General features: G+C 34.5%; 1 protein-coding gene across 22 annotated transcripts in view; it reads left to right on the top strand.

Moving 5' to 3' along the window:
- LOC123527191 (leucine-rich repeat-containing protein 71-like) overlaps positions 1-20627 on the top strand; it is a 57618-nt gene that overhangs the window by 13880 nt on the left and 23111 nt on the right. For 10 of the 22 annotated variants that reach the window (XM_053523191.1, XM_053523192.1, XM_053523193.1 and 7 more), the window contains exons 3-12: positions 1782-1994; positions 3767-3892; positions 5308-5383; positions 6638-6712; positions 8359-8427; positions 9081-9240; positions 11272-11355; positions 11734-11823; positions 16046-16159; positions 17489-17579. In XM_053523191.1, coding sequence (XP_053379166.1) covers positions 1782-1994; positions 3767-3892; positions 5308-5383; positions 6638-6712; positions 8359-8427; positions 9081-9240; positions 11272-11355; positions 11734-11823; positions 16046-16159; positions 17489-17579 — 1098 coding nt within the window. Of the gene's footprint in view, positions 1-1781; positions 1995-3766; positions 3893-5307; positions 5384-6637; positions 6713-8358; positions 8428-9080; positions 9241-11271; positions 11356-11733; positions 11824-16045; positions 16160-17488; positions 17580-18595; positions 18626-18872; positions 18888-20627 lie in introns of all 22 variants that reach the window. The other 12 variants (XM_053523196.1, XM_053523197.1, XM_053523207.1 and 9 more) reach the window with 4 other exon arrangements.

Raw genomic sequence — 20627 nt, 5'->3', positions numbered from 1 at the left:
ACTTCACATGTGTCTTCGGGGTTATAAAACTAGTTGATAGCACCAAGTCCCATAACTCTGACCTTCATTTTGGCCAAATTATGCCCCCTTTTGGACTTAGGAAATTCTGGTTAAAGTTTTGCGTGCAAGTACATACAGCTATTACTAAAAGGCATATAGATTTGAAACTTATTTTTTCTTTTTCTAGATCAATTACCTACCTCACTGGGTCAAGTCCCATAACTCTGACATGTATTTTGAGCAAATTATGCCCCCTTTTGGACTTAGAAAATTCTGGTTAAAGTTTTACATGCAAGTTACTATCTCCAAAACTAATGCAGATATTGAATTGAAACTTCACATGTGTCTTCGGGGTTATAAAACTAGTTGATAGCACCAAGTCCCATAACTCTGACCTTCATTTTGGCCAAATTATGCCCCCTTTTGGACTTAGGAAATTCTGGTTAAAGTTTTGCGTGCAAGTACATACAGCTATTACTAAAAGGCATATAGATTTGAAACTTATTTTTTCTTTTTCTAGATCAATTACCTACCTCACTGGGTCAAGTCCCATAACTCTGACACGTATTTTGGGCAAATTATACCCCCTTTTGGACTTAGAAAATTCTGGTTAAAGTTTTACATGCAAGTAACTATCTCCAAAACTACTACAGATATTAAATTGAAACTTCACATGTGTCTTCGGGGTTATAAAACTAGTTGATAGCACCAAGTCCCATAACTCTGACATGTATTTTGGCCAAATTATGCCCCCTTTTGGACTTAGAAAATCCTGGTTAAAGTTTTGCGTGCAAGTACATACAGCTATTACCAAAAGGCATATAGCTTTGAAACTTATTTATTCTTTTTCAAGGTCAATAACCAACCTCGCTGGGTCAAGTTCCATAACTCTTAACATGTATTTTGAGCAAATTATGCCCCCTTTTGGACTTAGAAAATTGTGGTTAAAGTTTAACATGCAAGTTACTATCCCCAAAACTAATGCAGATATTGAATTGAAACTTAACATGTTTCTTCGGGGTTATAAAACTAGTTGATAACATCAAGTCCCATAACTCTGATATGTATTTTGGTCACATTATGTCCCCTTTCGAACTTAAAACTCTTTTGATATTTAACATTTTGGGTGATAATTTCCTGCTTCTGTGACAATATTTCGAATAGTCGAGCTTGGCTGTCTTACGGACAGCTCTTGTTAGCATAACTGGTCAATAATACACAAGTATATGTTTTTCATAGATCTTTCAGTCTGATGTGTTGAACATTAGCATACTAACTGAGTCGCTGACCTAAGCTTTTACCTTGTAGATGTTTACTGTGAAATCATGTTAAGTTTCTGGACGTGAAATTTTGTGGTTTTAACCCTTATCATGCTGAACATCATTGATTCTGCCTTTGCAACCAGTGCAGATCATGATCAGCCTGCACATCCATGCAGTCTGATCATGATCTGCTCTGTTCGCCATTCAGTCAGTAACTATTTTGTTAGCACCCCTTTAAACAGTTAATGGTCCTGTTCAAATTTAGAGATGGACAAGTTCACTATAGAAATTTAGCAGGGTAAGTGTTAAAGCAAGAACAGCTATTTTGTGGGATATGAATTTGTGGATTTCAAATTTTGAATATAAAAGGAATGGGAATAAAAGGAATGGGAATTTTACTTGTTTGTTGTTATTTAATTTTGTGGATTTACTTGACTATGAAAATCAAATCCACAAAAAAAATAGAATATTAATGATTTGACAGTTGTCCTAAACCTGCTGAATGTTTTGATATTGCAGAACCACATGTGTGCACGGGAAACTTTTCAGCCGACTTCAGCGAGTTGTGCCGCCGGAACAACATGACCTTTATTCCACCTGTGATAATGCGTCCACGACCGCCGGCTCCTGTGGTACAACAGGAAGTCAGTCCAGCAAAAGGGGGCAAGGACAAAGGTAAACCATCAGTCACACAACCAGAACCCGAACAGGAGGAAAATGCAGAGGATGGAGGTATTACTTGTTGAAATCTTACACAGTACAATTAGGCCGTCCTTAATACATTGTTTATTTGCTGGGCTCAGGCCCAAATTTTAGAGGCGGATAGGTGATGTTTAAAAGAATTTTAATCATTAGAGTGTTAATTAAAACTACAGACAGAGCAAGGTGAAGTTACCCAAGGAATGACGATGAAATAATTCTTTTATTAACCCTTAGCCTGCTGGCGGCAGTTGATTCTGCCTTTGCGACAGTGCAGACCAAGATCAGCTGCCACCGTGCAGTCGATATGGTCTGCACTGTTCGCTATGTCAGTCAGTAAATTTTCAGTGAGAACCCCTTGAATATAAGTGGTTACTGTCCAAATTGAAAGATGGACCATGTTCTATTAAGAAATTTGCAGGGTAAGGGTTAAAGTGACAATGTCAGAGGTTCAACCATTTCTGCGATGGACTAGGGATTATGTCCAAGGTTATGGAATACATTAAATCTTGATCTTGTACAAATTTTGCTTTCAGAGGCCAACATTAGATTTATGAGCAATTGGAGCGCAGCAAAAACAATATTTTTAAGGATGACCTTGTCAGTGAAATACAATTTTTATTGAGAATAATTTTTATATCGAAATTGTATGTTTTAAAAATCATTTCAAACTGATGCTCTTCCCACCAAAATTTTACAATAGTGTCTTATACGTAAACCCAACCTCATTTGGATAGTCTGCTAAAAAGATTATCAACAAATATAGTACATGGCATCATTAATGAGCCGCGCCATGGGAAAACCAACATAGTGGCTTTGCGACCAGCATGGATCCAGACCAGCCTGCGCATCTGCGCAGTCTGGTCAGGATCCATGCTGTTCGCTGCAATAGGCTTTGAAAGTGAACAGCATGGATCCTGAACAGACTGCGCGGATGTGCAGGCTGGTCTGGATCCATGCTGGTCACAAAACCACTATGTTGGTTTTCTCATGGCACGGCTCATTTAATGAGTATTTGTCAGTTTTGTTGAAATTTGCCCAAAATAGCTGCCATAGCCAGAAATAGAAATTGAAATGATAAAAAAACTTAATATTTATTAATTTTTTCTTGTGATATTATAAGTCATTGGGCCCATATTTTGGTTCTAGTTCAGAGTAGGAAATGTACATACTTTTGCTAAAGTAATGCAGAGTTCACTCAATTCAGTTTATATATGGTAAGTGGCTGTTATAGTTAAACTGTTTGTTATGTTTACATTTAGTTGCTTGATTTCTTTTTCAAATGTTTAGTTGTTTTAAAGAAAGACAGATAATCTTACAGGAAATGTTTTTGGAAACCAAGCAAATCTGGCTAAAAAGTGATAGGTTTGTGTTGACCATACCAGGATGGGTTATGACCATCCATACCAAAACACACCTTAAAATGTTTACATAGAAAAATTAAATTTCTTAAACTTGGCTGTTTAAATATATTACCTTTTTTGTTTTCTTTTTTTTTTTTTTTTGTGTGCTACATATCGCATTTTCCTTGAATGTTCTAACATTTCATTGGTGTTTGCACCATTCCATTCATGTATATTCTATTTACTTTCTCTTAATCTTGTTATGAGGTATAAGCCCCGCTTAACATGAGATACCGGGTTTCTAACCATGCCCTGTGCCTTGCCTTTTCTGTGACTGCAATACATGTTGTTTTATTTTCATAAAAAGTGATTAAGAAACCTTCAGTTGATAATTATAAACTAAACTAGAGTTATTTCCAACATTGTGTTTGTCTCATTTTAACTTTATATAAACTATTTCAGAGCCTGTAGATGCACCGCCCAAAACTTTCACAACTAAAGACAAGTTTGAATATTTCAAGCCATCAATACAAGTTGAAATGGATAACCAGGATAAGCCTGACACAGTCAATGAAATATTTATCAGAGGTAAGCTTATCAGTTCTCTTTTTTTTTTTTTTGTGGTAGCTTAGGTGAAGACTAGGTCTTTGTGTAGGTGAAATGTCATCAAAATTCTTTATTAACCTTTTACCTGCTGGTGGCAAATGATTCTGCATTTGTGGCCTTGCATGCTGATCTTGGTCTGAACTGTTTGCTTTTCAGTCAGTAAATTTTCAGTGAACACCCCTTTGAATAATAAATGGTACTGCCCAAATTGAAAGATGGGCTAGCCCATTTTAGAAATTTAGCAGGGTAAAGGTTTAAAATGCTGTGAAGTCATTAATATTTGTTGGGGACTTATTTTCATGGATTTTATTGTTGCATAAATCCATGAAATTAATTCCAAGCAAACAATGATACTGCCATTAAATTAAAGGGTCTCTGTCGCAGAGGAGTTAAAGCCACTGACTTCAAATCACAAGTCTTTCACAGAAGTTGTTTGAAACCTCACTTTGGGTGTAGAAATTTGTCATGTGAGGAAGCCATCCACTTACAGAGGGCCGCTGGTTCTACCAGGGTGTTTGCTCATGTCTGTAATAATGCACGAAGGAGCACAGGGGGTCTTCCTACACCACCATAAGCTGGAAAGTCGCTGTCTGACCTATAATTGTGTCGATGAGACATTAAACCTGATAAAAAATATTTATGCAGAATATGTATACCAGTGTGATGCCTTTAGGTCCAAATATGGGCCATATCAGATTAGTTGGTTGAGAGTTATGTGCCCTTGAATCATAGAAAATGCCATATTTTACTGTTTGCAGTCTCTAACACATTAATTTCTCAAAAAATCTTTATCATGTTTACATTCTCAAGGTCTCTGTTATGTTGAGTACTGATGTTGTCGGATCAATATGTCATGTTTTCTTGATTTAGTAATAAAAAAATTTCTATATATTTAGTGCAACTGTTGTATTACTCATATACATATATACTTAACTTGGTTAAAAACTTTGTGAATTCATGTGTCAGTGTGTTTTACATAGGTTAGGACTTTGTGAACTTGCATACAACATCCTTACCTATTAAAGATTTCCCTTTCTGTTTCCCTTAACTTGTATCACAAACACTGTACTACTTCTCCCAACACATGTCTTTGTGTTTTGTCTAGGCATCGCATGTCCGTTTCATGAAGTCATATTAAGAGACATGCGCTTTATTCAGAAGTAATCTCTTGTTTATATTGAAATGCTAAGACTATTAAAGGGTTTTGGTCAGTTACTTTCAGTGAATTGTAGTGAAATTTATTTCATACTAAGTATGTTTTATGTTTAAATGTAGCATTATTGGGAGGCATGTGCTTTTTACGTTTCTCACTCGGAAGTATAACATTTGTTAAATACTTTCACAAGTTTGCCTTTTTCCAAATGTTCTGTATAAAATGTATAATCATTGTGTTACAGGATGGAAAGTTGACACAGTCATGATGGATATATTTAAACAGTGCTGGCCAACCATGGAAAAGTTACACTCTATCAAGTAAAATACACATACGATTTTTTTTATGCCCCCAGCATCTACTGATGCAGGAGGCATATAGTGATTGTCCTGTCCGTCGGTTCATTCGTTTGTCCATTCATTCTTCCGTCCGTTCGTCCGAGGTTAACCAAATGGGACCGTTTTGTCTAGCATCAATACCCCTAACTAGAATGACTTGATACTAATGTAGATGTAACCTGTGACCATTCCTCATCTTCAGACATCACCTGACCTCAGTTTGAACTTGACCTCGTTTTGGACTTAGGTTGCTTTGTATCGACAAGGATGCTACCGGGGGCATCAAGCTCCTTGTTTTAAAACTAAAAATAGTTTATTTTAAGAAATACTCTTAGTGTGTAAAACAATACTTCTTGAAGACTTAAATTTGTCTTCTTTGCCTCCAAAGGATCTTTTTACAGATTTTATGAACTATCACAACAGCAATCTTTAAGTGCCGTACGTGTGGTTGCTGTAAAAAGTCTCCCCGTACTTGGATTCAGTGTTGTTATATTTTCTGGTCCTTTGCGATCATGGAGTCCATTCAACATTATGTGTAATAGAGTTCCCCTTAAGCCGGTGCTAGGGGGCGGGAGAGGTGTTGCACATTTCATTACCTCTCATGAACAGACTCAATCAAACCGAGTCTGCTATTATTCTTCTTAGTTGCATTCTTTGCTTCCAGAAGATCTTTTTACAGATTTTATTGCTTAAAATAAGTACTATCTCTTAGTTTGCACAGTCTGTTGTATCAAATTCAGCAATAAAGAAATAACAGGAAATATAATGGGAAAAGTAAACAACATTAATGTGTTTATTTAAATTTCACTGTCCCTCACATGGTCCAGGTGCGGGTAATACGTCTTTTGTTACGTAATTTAAAACTATCATGTAAATCTGTCTCATTACTGGTCTATGAAAGACAAATGTTTTTCTAAAAAGAACAAGACTAAGTATAAGACAGTTCTATAGTTTTAGCCCTTATCATGCTGAACACAATTGATTCTGCCTTTGCGGCCAGTGCAGATCATGATCTACACTGTTTTCCATCCAGTCAGTATCTTTTTGGTAAGCACCCCTTTTTTCAGTTAATGGTACTGCCAAAACTGAAAGATGGACAAATTCATTACAGAAATTTAGCAGGGTATGGGTTAAACATGGTTGATTTTTACATCATTTGCACAATTGATTTTTCGGATAATTAACGACATGCAGATTTATTATATTAACTAACTTTGCTGTATTTTGATATTTCAGTTTATGGAACACGGGATTAAATGATGACACGCTACATACACTATCAACGATTCTGCCGCAGTGTCCAAATATAAAGTCAGTAAAAAATTGTCATATTTATTTTGTACAAATATTAGTAATTATAGGTTATTAGGTTTGTATCGAGAAATATGCACGAGTTCTGCAGCGGAGATAATGCGTGACTTTAGGAGCGCAATATTATTCTGCAAAAGGACAAGTGCATATTTCTCAATGCAAATGTAATAATTTTATTACATACATATTCATACTAAAAATTATTATATACATGACATGACTTTGTTCTTAAGCCTGAGTAAAACTGAAAATATCGTCGTTGAAGAACTTTTAAACGCGACTAGATACACGAAACTGACGTCACAAATGACGTTACACTCCGGATATGAAATTTGAACATCAGTTTGGAAAAATAGTGACGTTTTAGATTCCATTGAAAATTAATGGAGTTTATAAATGAGTATGTAATAATAAGATATACTGGAAGTCGAAATTTTCAAGTGGATTAATCAGAGCTAAAACCTAGTGATGGGCAAATCGGTTAGATTTGCCAACCGATTAATCGGCATAATCGGACAAGCCAACCAACTCGATTAATCGGATATAATCGGATAATCGATTACTCTAGTTGCATATCTATAAGTTCACCTCACAGTGTATGTTTTATGTCATTACTTAAGAAATTAACCACACAGACATCAAATATCCTATTTCTATTGTATCCCTTCATAAACAAGAGTAAGTCAACAGCATAAATTTCAAAGTAAAATATTTGTGAAGATAGTAAACTTCAAATCAGGTACTCGTCTTAGTTTCACCAGGGACTTATCCAGTGATATTGTGTTATTAAATTAAAATTATTTGGAGCAAAAATATATTAACGATTTATTAATTCTTAGTGTTCAACTGGAATGATTTCAATCCCACAAAATCAAAAATTGAAAATACCTTTGCTAATATGCTTGCGTAAGTCTTACGGAATGCTATATGCATACTGCCATACTAATGTCAAGGGTTTAGGTTGATGGTTTTCCCGGCTTAATTTTGTAAAAGCCATACATCTTCCAAAATCTGTGTGATCACAGATGACCTCAATTTCTTTTGAGACTTTGGAGGAAGCCATTTTTACGAAGAGTAGTTTCCCTTGTCGTAATTGCCCCAAAGAGCCGTAAATACCAGAAAGAAAAAGATCAGAAACAATTGAATTATCCGTTAAGGGTGCCAAGTAATTAATTGGTCAGGGAAAATGGAAGTCGGCGATCGCGCTCATGAATGCAACGCCGACGATTATTCGATTGTCGCCGATTGTCGGCCCATCACTACTAAAACCCCTGTGAAAATGTTTATTACTGTAGTTCTGCATGTTTGGTTGACAAAAAGTTGTTATGTTCAACAGTTACATATATATATATCTGTGTAGTTAATGGGAGGTAATCAGATACATTAGATGTACCTTATATGTTTTCCAGGTAAATAGGTAAATTCTTGATAATATTTCACCAAAAAGTGTACCACCTTTATATTCTTACTCACATAATAATAACAGATGGTATTTGTGAAAGAAAAGCAGTGCTTGCTTTTGGCATGCTTATAAATACTTTTAAAAGTTAAAAAGGGAAATCTTTGTAAATCATCATTGACAACATCATGAAAAACTGACCTGTGCTGAAAAAATGTGTTGTATATGTATCACATGTTGTTTGCAGAAATGTGACTTTAGATGGTAATGCTACAGAAAAAGAAGACTGGTTTGAGTTGATCACAGAGGAGAGCCCGTAAGTCACACAAACAATTCTGTAACGATTCTAAGGTTGTTTTTCTTGCTGATTTAATTCTGACACCAGGTCATATTCCTAATTCAGATGTCTATTTTTTTCTGCAAATACCTGGTAAAAATTCCTAATCTAGGCCAAAGTAAATTAGAAGAAAAAAACAATTTAGAATTACAGAGAAACTTTGTACAGAAAGAAAAAACAGTATCGATCCATGTGTCTACAAGGGCCTGAGATCTACCCCTAGCTAAGGGTACCTGAGGCCTTCCTTCCAATATTAGCTGGAACGTTACTGTATAAACTTAGTGGTTAATGTGAATCAGCGCTGCGATAACATAAAAATGTTTAATAACCAACCCTCGAGTGAATTTTCACTTTTGAATTTATTCTTCATAGACTTGCCCATCTGTGTAGTTAAGAGGAGGTAATCAAATACATTAAATGTACCTTAAATTTCAGCAGTTAACTGTGCTACATTTCTGGCATGTGAAATGGTTTAATCAATTGTTCTGTATTTTTAAAAAATATCTACCTGCATAGTAAAGGGTGAATTTTAAAATATGCATGCTATGTAATCACATTTTTTTTGAATATGGAAATAAGTACTGTTATGAAATTTTAAAATGATTTGCTTCATTCTTTTAATTTTTCTTCAGTGTACAGAATTTATCATTGCGTCATTGTGGAATTACCAATAAAGGGGCAAAAATGATTGGTCGATGTCTTGGTAGTGCCAAACGTGCAAATACAAAGCTTCTTACTTTAAATTTGAGTAATAACAAAATCGGAGAGGAAGGATTGGAAGAAATTGCACAGGTAGGGGAAATAATTCTGTTTTATCAGTTGAGGTTTTAGTTAATGAAAATACTGGTAATTTGAAATAACTTGAATCTTCTTGATTGAGTTGAAATCATGAAACTTGTGAAAGGTCACCTCCAAGTTTTCTTAGAAAGCTTTGTAGCAGGGCTCATGCTGTCAGTCAGTATTATTGCCATTTGCAATGAGTTTAACTAAATGGCAGTTTTTTGGCGACACCGTCTAAATTCGTTTTCGTTACCTATGCCACGTGACTTCAGTTTGCAAATCAAACTACTTGATAACGCATTATAGATAATTTATCAAAATGGAAGATTTATGCAACACTCTGCCTGATTGGACGAGAGTGTCAATTTCTTTCACTCTGTTGATTGTGCTACGCTGAGTGAAATGTAGACAAAGCGTTTATCCTAAACGACACTGTTCACAGTTTTAAAGCTAACTTTGGCTCAGTATATTTAGCAAGAATATTGATATATCTCAAAATGATAAGTAAGTATAATAAATATGATAAAAACCTGTTCAAATACCAACATATATCAAATTAAAGAAAGAGCTGAATATGGTCTGCGTATCACATGAATAAGGGTTTGATAAGAGTCTTTTATGTAGAAAAGTGCTTTTTAAAAGATTTTCCTTGTTACAATAATTGTCGTCTGTATATGAAAAGGTTTCTTGCTTTTGTGACTTATTCAGATTGCATATTAAAATGAGTACTTGTTTGCTTTGATATATTTGTTATAAAGTATTTAACTGATTTATTATATATGAATATTTTTCTTTAGTATGGTATGCAAATATTGAACTCAGTTGAAATCTGTTTTATTATATATATGCTATATAATGACTGAATCTCATTACACTGAAATGAAGGTACGCTGCATACAGTTTATCTATGTGATATGAGTACGGTCAAACTTTGCTTATGAAACAGAAATATTGAAGTAATTACAATTGTATGTTTTGCTTGACCTTCACTTTTTTATAGGTGTGACGTCATTGTCCAAAGATTCATGAATAGCGAATATGCATTTGTTAAAGCAGGATCAGTTGGCCTGTTTTAGAAATAAATAAAAATAATAAATAAAAAAATCCTTTAATTGATTTTTTCTCATGTATTCAAATCAAACTTGTTTTGTAGCATCTTAAAAGGCCCGCAGCCAGCTTTGTTCAGCTGGGACATTTGACCCCTTTTAGGGGCTGCTAGAGCTAAAACTAGAAATGCCTTTATACAGCGTCTTATGAACAGCTTGGTGGATCTTTGTCATACTTGGTCTGGAGCATCATTATAAGTTCCTCTTCCAAATTTATTTATATAGGAACTTGGGCCCTATTAGGGCGGACCACTATAGCTAAAAGTAGATATGCCTTTCTTCGCATTAACCATTAAAATGTAATAGATTTTTATCAAACTCGATGTGTAACAATATCGTAAGGTCTCCTGCTATTTTGTTACAAATGGGGATAGGGACCAATTTAGCTAAAAATATAAACACGTTTAATGACCTCTTCTCATGAACCGCTTCATGAATCTTCATCAAACTACCGCTGTAATTATTCGTCTAAGGATAAACGAAACAAAATTGCAACCCTACGAAACCTTTGCGAAAAATTAAAAGAGAACCATTTAAATTGTTAAAGAGTGGTGTTTAGTTTTGCAATTTGAAAAATGTTAGATGAAAGATGAATGTTAGATGAAAAATTCATAAACTTCTTTCCTTATTACAATTCGCCGACCATCATTTTTAAAGATATTTCTTGTTTGTTATGTTCATGATGAAACTTTAAAGAATTTAGAGAAAGATCGTTTTTAGCCAAAATCTGGAGTCCAATCTCTTTAACAGGACAAGTGCTGCTTATTTCAGGGAATCAAATTGAACAGAACACTTTTGTCATTGTCGCTTGCAGGCAGTGAGATTTAACAAGACAATATCTGTCTATTTCAGGGTCTTAGATCGAACAGAACAATTAACTTTGTTGTTGACTTTTGCAAACAATGATATTTAACAAGACAAATGCTGTTTATTTCAGGGACTCAGATTGAACAGGACACTTTTGTCATTGTCACTTGCAAGCAATGAGATTAGAGACAAAGGAGTTGTCAAGCTTTCAGAGGTTTGTGCATTATGTATTATGGTCAGGTAATGAAATCCTGAAACTTACTTTAAAGCAATAAAGGAAAGGATATGGGTTTGCCATTTTCTGTGTATTCTAAATATGTTGAAAATGCTGAAATTTTATTTCCATTTTCCAATTGAATTTCTTCAAAATGCCATTGACGAATATTGATGATTTTACAGTATCTGTTTTTAATCTTTACCCTGCTAAATTTCTAAAATGGACTGGTCTTTCATTCAATTTGGGGAGTACCATTTATTTTCATAGAGGTGTTCATTGAAAATTTACTACTGAATATCGAACATTAAAAGCAGACTGCACTGTAGCACTGTGTTAAACATAATTTTAACAGTTTCTCTATTTTCTGGTAACCAGGTTCTGTCCAGATTTCCACTGACACATGAGGAAGTTGTTGAACGCAGGAAGCTTATGTCAGACAGAAGTTCCCCAGACAGAAATAAATCTGTAAGTATTAAACTTACCACTAGATTATGATTCTCGAAACATTTCTTCACTACAGCTTATGCACCTCTTTGAAATAGTATTATAAAGTACTTTTCGAAATCAAAGTGCTCTGTTTTTATTAGTTTAAGTATTTTGTATTACCAGACTTGTTCTATGTAAAGTGCCTTTGAACGTGCTTATCATGAAAGGGCCCTATATAAACCTGGTATAATATGATACCTTGCTGGTTTAGACTTCTAGAGATCGGCTTTTTATTGAAATTATTGCCCTATCCGAGTGGTTAAGGCGGCTGACTTCAAATCACTTGCTTCTTCACCGATGTGGTTTGAGCCTCACTCTGGGCATTGAATTCTTTTTGAGGATGCCATCCAGCTGGCTTATAAAAGGTCAGTGGTTCCACTTTGGTGCCCGCCCCTGATGAAATAATGCACAGAGGGGTACCTGGGGGTCTTCATCCACCATCAAAGCTGGTAAGTCGCCATATGACCAATCGTGTCACTGTAAAGTGAAACCCAACTGAACAAACAAACTCTCAGGCAATAAAGTTAAAAGATTGAAAGGGCCCTATATATATGCATATGACTGGGATTGTGTTGATTTAACTGAAAACCTAACAAACAAACTTATTTCAGGTGTTACTTATTCTTTGAACACATTTCTGGGTTTAGTCATTCAATAACACATAATTATGGTATTACAAATTCTACTCACATTATTAATTGACTTATGTGATTGCTTATATTGTCGTACAGGATTTAGAGGTATGTGTAATATGGTAATAACAGACTGCATGCAGTCGCCAATAGATTAAGGTAGATGGTTACCTGTATTAATTATTTTTTTCAAAAGGTTTAAGGTAAACTGTGATGTCTTTTAAAGGCTGCATTAATTCTTGATGTTGTTAAGATGAAAATTTGAACAGCTTTTATTTGAAATATTTTATGTAATTATGAACCTTGAATTGTCTGCGAGATTGCCAGCCGTCTTGATTGCCCATAATCTGGTGTATTTTCCAGAACAAATTGGCTGTTTTAGCCTAGACTGTGAAATGTTGTGCCCACATTTAAACAATTCCAGGGTACCCTGTTATCTGACTATTAAAGTATAGAAATAAGGTGAGAAATAAAGGTTTCAGTCGTGATCGTGATAAATATGGTTATACTACTTGTTTACTAGCTTTGATTAGATTTTGCAATAATTCTTTAAACTTCTTTTATTACTTATGTTAATGAAAATTGTAGACAGGTACCAATCTGCCATAATCTTTTCTTATATGTATATATAACTAATACTTATTTTAATGTTGTCTGTAATATGATTTTTCTTGAAAAGAATATGTATATTGTTTGTTTCTATTGTTATTCTTTTGTACAGTGCATGTCCAAAAGTCAGTCAGCATTTTCTGAATGTCACTAATTCAGTTTTAAAATGACTTTCAACTTAACCTTTACCCTGCTTAATTTCTGAAATGGACTGGTCTGTTATTCAGTTTGAACAGTACCACTTACTATTTGAAGGGGTGTTCACTGAAAATTCCTTGACTGAATAGTGAACAGTGCAGACTACATTATATGATCTGCCTGCATGGATGTGCACACTGATCCTGGTCTGCACTGGTTTCAGAGGCAGAATCATTTGCCGCCAGCAGGCTAAAGATTAATTTTATCACTAATTGGAGTAATTCACCTACACTCTAGTACGTTAGCAGGGAGAGAGCCTGGCAAGTCTGCTCACTTAATTATAGGTCTGGAGTTTGATCCTCTGGCAAGCTTTATGTTTTCCTTGACACTTTAGTGGAGTTAATTGACCGCCATTACATAACTGAAATACTGTTGAAAACCAAAATTGAACCAATCAGGCAAACAATAGACAGGCACATTAGATTACACAGCATTTGGCAATATATGATGGCATTTGTCCTCCATTTTTGGATCATGTGGAACAGTTGTTAGTTAGTGGTGGAGAAGAAGTAAGTACTGGTGTGGAATCCAGGAACACTGGTAAAGTTAATTGACAGCCATTATATTACTGAAATACTGTCTAAAAATGGTGTTAAACCCATCAGACAAACAGTAGGGAGAGCACAGGATTACACACCTAGGGCTCACAGGAGTAACAAGGTTGGTCATCTGACAAGAAGATATTTTCTAGTGATAATTTCACAGAAGGCAATACATGACAGCTCATTCTTTCAGTTTGTAATTTATTTGTAAAAGAATTACAAATGCTATACTAGTTTAAATGTACTCATGGTTTTAAATTTGTAAGTTTTTGTTTTGATTAACATAACATTCTCTGAAATGATGCTCTTTGTTTAAAGTTGTTCAAAGCTTTCTTTTTCGACACTCTTCTAATTTATTTGTAGCTAGCTGCCATTGTTTCATTGTTTTGCTTTATTACTCAGTCAAAGATAATAATTGAGCTGTGCCATGGGAAAACCAACATAGTGGCTTTGCGACCAGCATGGATCAAGACCAGCCTGCGCATTAGCGCAGTCTGGTCAGGATCCATGCTGTTCGCTAACTGTTTCTCTAATTGCAATAGGCTTTAAAAGCGAACAGCATTGATCCTGACCAGACTGCGCGGATGCGCAGGCTGGTCTGGATCCATGCTGGTCGCAAACCCACTATGTTGGTTTTCTCATGGCATGGCTCATATGCCTTTGTTTAAAGCCAAGTGTTGCAACAACTGCTATATCTCAATATGTCCGTGCTACTGGTAAAAGAAAATCAGTTGCAGTAAGTACATATGTACCTAAATTTGATATCTTACCCCCTAGTTATTGGATGTAGAAAATTTGATTACCTTTTTAAAGCTTCCAGAAAATGTTGGTTTTGATTTTACTGTTTATGGGTAGCCAACTCCGCACTAAACAGAGGTATACATGCTGTTGAAAAATATATAGAGAAAAATTAATCTCGCTAATAATTTGAAAGCTTCCTTTGAAATTCTTATTGAGTTGATATAGAGCTATTTTGACAAGTTATATATTTTACTGTATCTCTCACTGAAAGTTGTATGCATTTGTTTAAAGCCTAGTGTAGTCACTACTGCTGTCTCTCACAATAACCGCACTGGTCGAAGAAAATCAACTGCAGTAAGTACAAATGTACCCAGATATAATGTCTGAAACCAGTTATGACCCCCCCTTTTTATTGAATGTTTAAATTTGATCACCTTTAGAGCTTCCAAACGTCATGTTGGGTCTATGTTTTTATGTTATAACTAACTTATTGTATGGTACAGTGTGTCCTGTTAATATGGAAGTTTTAGAGGAGGTCAGATTTTCTATGTTGTTGGGATGTTTAAGGATGACTAATGGTAGTGGTGGTATGTTCTGTAATCAATTTGTCTAATTTCACTTTGAACAACTTTCACCATATGAGTGTGAGCTGAGAGCAATATTATCCTGTTTGTTAATGGATGTTCTGAAATTTTGATGTATTTCTATTGTAAATTTTGTCTCTAGGTTCAAGTTTTAATGAAAAAAACTTGAGTTTTGAGACCAGTTCCTGATTGGTTGTTTCCAAGCGCAGTCTTGAAATTGACCAATCAGGGGGACTCATTCTTAGACTGGTCTACAAACTCGGTTATATAACCTTGAAACCATGACCAAGGCATTGCAAATTAACCTTCATGGATTCTCAGACTGTTTAAATAGCAAATAGATGTCTGTTTTAGTGTTTTATGTTAAAAGTTTGGATGAATGTTTGCACAAAAACATTGTTATGCATTTGCAAGTCCACAAATTGTAAATAAAAAAAATCAACAGTGGTTTTCAAAATACAGAAAGTTCCAGAAGTAACAAACAGAACTTTTTATTTAAGAACCTTTTCAAGAATGACATTTTATCAACAGTGGAATATTAACCTCAGCTCATCTAAGTATATTTGATTGAAGGCAAGAAAAATGTGATGTTCGGTTAGTAAATACGAAGTTCTAAAGGGAAGTCTTGATGAATTCTTTGGAAAGGGTTATCTTGATTAGGTCATTTGGGTACTTTTACAATAAATTACAGTTTTTATCTGACCTTATGTCTCCTTAGCTACATCAGAGTCAGGATTGTATAAAAAAATTGTAGAAACCATATGTCAGAGGTTGAGGGGAGTGGGGACGGGGTGTATGTGGGGGTGAATGATCAGTACTGAATTCTTGCCTTCATCTGCATGCAAACACCTGGTGTTGTCTTCTCACCTCACATGTATATGTTCACTTCTCACAGCCCCCACTCAGCCGGCGGGCCGACTCCAAGGACCGACCAGGCAGTGTCAGAAGTAGCACTCACCAAGACAAGGGTGGTAAGAAAAATGAGAAACCCTCAGCAAAAGCCAAAAAGGTAATGTTTTCTTAAAATCCCGTTATGATCCAATGTTGTGATGACTAATACTTCAGTTATAATGTGTCTAAGAGTGTGTTTTTATACAAAATATCCCTCCTTTCCTGACTGTCATAATTAACAATTGAAAGAAGAATTCTTATGTAGGACCTAGTTTCAAAGTGAAAGATCATTTCTTTTTTATGATACAAGAATACTATGGTCAAGTTTGAATCACAATACATTAATGTATATCTTTCAGTTGACAAATTTCAATCAGTATATAATTTTTTTAACAGTACATTAATATGAATTACAAAACATTATTTTTGCATTTTTCAGAGTGGTAATTAAAATTGAATTTGAATCGTAATACATTTCTCTGCAGTCCTAGGTTTGTTGATATAAAACTAAACTTTATAGTTCTTTCTAAAATGACTTTTTGGTAAATCAGTGGAAAATTTAAACATCAATTAAATTTGGTAGAATAACACTACCATGTTATCCATGGAAATTAGTTCAGAATGAATAATAATGGCAAATAGAAAATGTTTGAATTTGAGTCATTAAACATTATGAAACATCTGTTTGAATGGGAATAGAACATAAAATACTGATATGATGTGAACATAAAATGCAAAAAAGAAGTGAACATAAAATGTTGATAGGATGTTAACATAAGATACTGATAGGGTGTAAAGATAAAATACTGATAGGATGTGAACATAAAATTTTGATAGGATGTGAACATAAGATACTGATTGGATGTAAAGATAAAATACTGATAGGATGTGAACATAAAACACATAGGATTGGAACATAAAATGCTGATAGGATGGGAACATAAGATACAAGATCTTACATAAGATAAGACATGAATGTAAAATACAGATAGGATGTGAACTTAAAAAACTAATAAGGTGTGAATATAAAATGCTGAAAACACTGATGGGATGTGAACATAAAATGCTGATAGGATGTGAACATAAAATTTTTGAAAGGATTTGAATGTAAAATGCTGAAAGCTGATAGGATGTGAACATAAAATTTTTGAAAGGATTTGAATGTAAAATGCTGAAAGGATTTATATATAAAATGCTGATAGGATGTGAACGTAAAATGCTGATAGGATGTGAACGTAAAACGCTGATAGAATTTGAACATAAGATACTAATAGGATGTGAACATACAACAATGATAGGTTGTGAACATAAAACTTTTAATCACAATACATTTTCATACATCTGTTGAATGACACTAGAAAAAGATGAATTTAATCACAATACATATGTTTACAACTATAAGAATGTGAATAAGAAATTGAATGATATGCTTTTGTACATCTGCCAGGATGGAAAAGGGGGGAAGGAGGAGAAAGAGGAGAAACATGAGAAAACGAAAGGAAAGAAAGAAAAAGAAGACAAAGCTGGAGCTAAGAAAGGTAGGTTCTAGATTTCTGTTTATTTTCTGTTTAAGTGATCATTTTAGGTGTAGAAGATTTTTACTAAGTTGACAGTTATCCAAGATTGTTGTGTGCATGCACAGTTTTGTCTTTTTTGGGAAGCTTGGAATTAAAGTCAAAGTTTAGGCATGTTTAGACTGTTTGTCCATTTTTAGAAACTAGAAATTTGTTTATTTATAAGTTAAAGGAAAATAATGGAATGGTGTTCCGTAAAATGGGCACCACCTTCTATGCCTTTCATCAAGAAGCAGTAAATGTCCATATCGTTTGAAAATAAATAATTTTATTTTCTTTTGATATAAAGAAAATACAATCATATTGCTTCTCAAAAATTTCAAAATATCTAAACTGCATGACTGAATTACAGTAACAGTTTGTATGATATGATTAGGGTTATGTATATGCAGTTGCACATTGTTTTTGGAGGCATTAATTTAGATTGATATAATGAGTTTGCTGTATTCACCTCTCTTGTACTGTCCAAAAAAAAATTTTTATTTTTTTTTTTATTGTTTTTTTTTTTATTTTAAAATCCGTTAACAAACATTTCTGAAATTTTATTTTTTAAACATAGTATTACTAAGACATTTTGTTGCGATTTTGTTGACGTGAAAACATTTGTTTGAAATTTTGTTCAGTGTAATAGTATGCTTAGGATTTAGGATTAGGGTTGTATTGCTGTCATTGATTAAACCATTTTCAGAATAAATGCATTTAGAACAGACTTGGGTATTGTTTAACTGAATTTACCTGAAGTGGAAACTTATGAGGGGTTTTAGTCAAGCCGTCATTATAAGAAGCTATTTTTAGAAGTTTTCATATTTTAGGTTTTATACTTCATATCTGCAGGCTTTGCTTCTGGTGTAATCATTTTTCTTCAACTTCTTTTAAAATAGAAGCCCTATTTGTTGAAATATGTGGTAATTTTAGCATTTTACATTAGTCACGTGCAGCTTTTGAGATATGTAACATTTTATTTTGTTGACTTTAAACAGCAGCTGCTGCTGAGTCACAGGCACGCAGAGGTGAATACATCATTTGTGTTCTCAGCCTTTTCTTTTGCAGTGATATGAAGTTTGCATATGCTTTTTTAAATTTTTTAAACTCTACACATATGTCAAGCATACATGTGTACCAGAATGCATAGGTTTTGAAAATAGAGCGTGTGTGTTTTGATGATATTGCTTGTATTTCCTGTGTGAAAAAAGATGGAACTTTATACTGAGGAAAATGATTGAAAAATTTTGTTTTTTTTTGTTTTACTTACTATAGAAACAAAAGGAAAAGGTTAATAATTTTTTTATATATATTATATAATCATGTTCATTTAGATAAAAATTTTCCGAAATGTGTTGTTTTTCCAAATGAAATGTCCTTTCCATTTCCACCTCAAAGCATATAAATTGTTTTCCTTTAAGTTGAAGTCTATAAGACTTTTTATTCTGTCTGCATTTTCAATTTCTTTCTTTCTTATTTTTGACTCAGATTCTTTTTGAATCCATTGGATTGAAAAAATAAACTTAGCAAAGAATTTGTCTATTTGATGTAGGATTTAGCATTAAATTACCAGTCCTTTGAATGTTAAGAATTATTACAAAATGATACTGATGATATTTGTAACTAAAGGCTTTTTGTCTGTTTATTAAATGCACTTAAAATTTGCTATGGATAACAGCACATCTTGGAATCTTACAATTTTTGCTCAGCAGTATTGTAATTTTAGTTTTTATAATACATTACATGTACCTGTATAAAATAGTTACTGTTTTTCATATCTAGCAAGCTTTATAGTCTTTATATCAAGGCCAATATAAAACTGTGTGTAGTATTTTCTTTGGCTAGAATACCCGTTACAGAAACCATTGTCTTCTGCCATGGCTAGAATATCAGTAGAGTATCCATTTTCTTCAGTTTGTCATGGCTAGAATACCAAAACAGTAACCATTGCCTTCTGTTTTGGCTAGAATACCAGTACAGTAACCATTGCCTTCTGTGCTGGCTAGAATACCAGTACAGTAACCATTGCCTTGTGTCCTGGCTAGAATACCAGTACAGTATTCATTTTCCTCTGTTCTGGCCTGGCTAGAATATCAATACAGTATCCATTGCTTTCAGTCCTGGCTAGAATACCAGTACAGTAATCATTGCCTTCTTTTTTGGCTAGAGTACCAGTACAGTATCCATTGCCTTCTGTTTTGGCTAGAATACCAGTACAGTAACCATTGCCTTCTGTGCTGGCTAGAATACCAGTACAGTAACCATTGCCTTGTGTCCTGGCTAGAATACCAGTACAGTATTCATTTTCCTCTGTTCTGGCCTGGCTAGAATATCAATACAGTATCCATTGCTTTCAGTCCTGGCTAGAATACCAGTACAGTAATCATTGCCTTCTTTTTTGGCTAGAGTACCAGTACAGTATCCATTGCCTTGTGTCCTGGCTAGAATACCAGTACAGTAACCATTGCCTTGTGTCCTGGCTAAAATACCAGTACATTATCCATTGCCTTGTGTCCTGGCTAGAATACCAGTACAGTAATCGTTACCTTGTGTCCTGGCTAGAATACCAGAACAGTAACCATTGCCTTCTTTTTTTGGCTAGAATACCAGTACAGTATCCATTGCTTTTAGTCCTGGCTAGAATACCATTACAGTAACCATTGCCTTCTGTCCTGGCTAGAATACCAGTACAGTAACCATTGCCTTGTGTCCTGGCTAGAATACCAGTACAGTATCCATTGCCTTGTGTCCTGGCTAGAATACCAGTACAGTAACCATTGCCTTGTGTCCTGGCTAGAATACCTGTACAGTAATCGTTACCTTGTGTCCAGGCTAGAATACCAGTACAGTAATCGTTGCCTTGTGTCCTGGCTAGAATACCAGAACAGTAACCATTGCCTTTTTTTTTGGCTAGAATACCAGTACAGTATCCATTGCTTTCAGTACTGGCTAGAATACCAGTACAGTATCCATTGCTTTCAGTCCTGGCTAGAATATCAGTACAGTAACCATTGCCTTCTGTCCTGGCTA

Source organism: Mercenaria mercenaria, chromosome 14 (assembly GCF_021730395.1).
Source record: "Mercenaria mercenaria strain notata chromosome 14, MADL_Memer_1, whole genome shotgun sequence".
Taxonomy (NCBI): Eukaryota; Metazoa; Mollusca; class Bivalvia; order Venerida; family Veneridae; genus Mercenaria; species Mercenaria mercenaria.
Note: the sequence above shows the minus strand (reverse complement) of the source record. Positions and strands in the feature narration are given on the sequence as shown.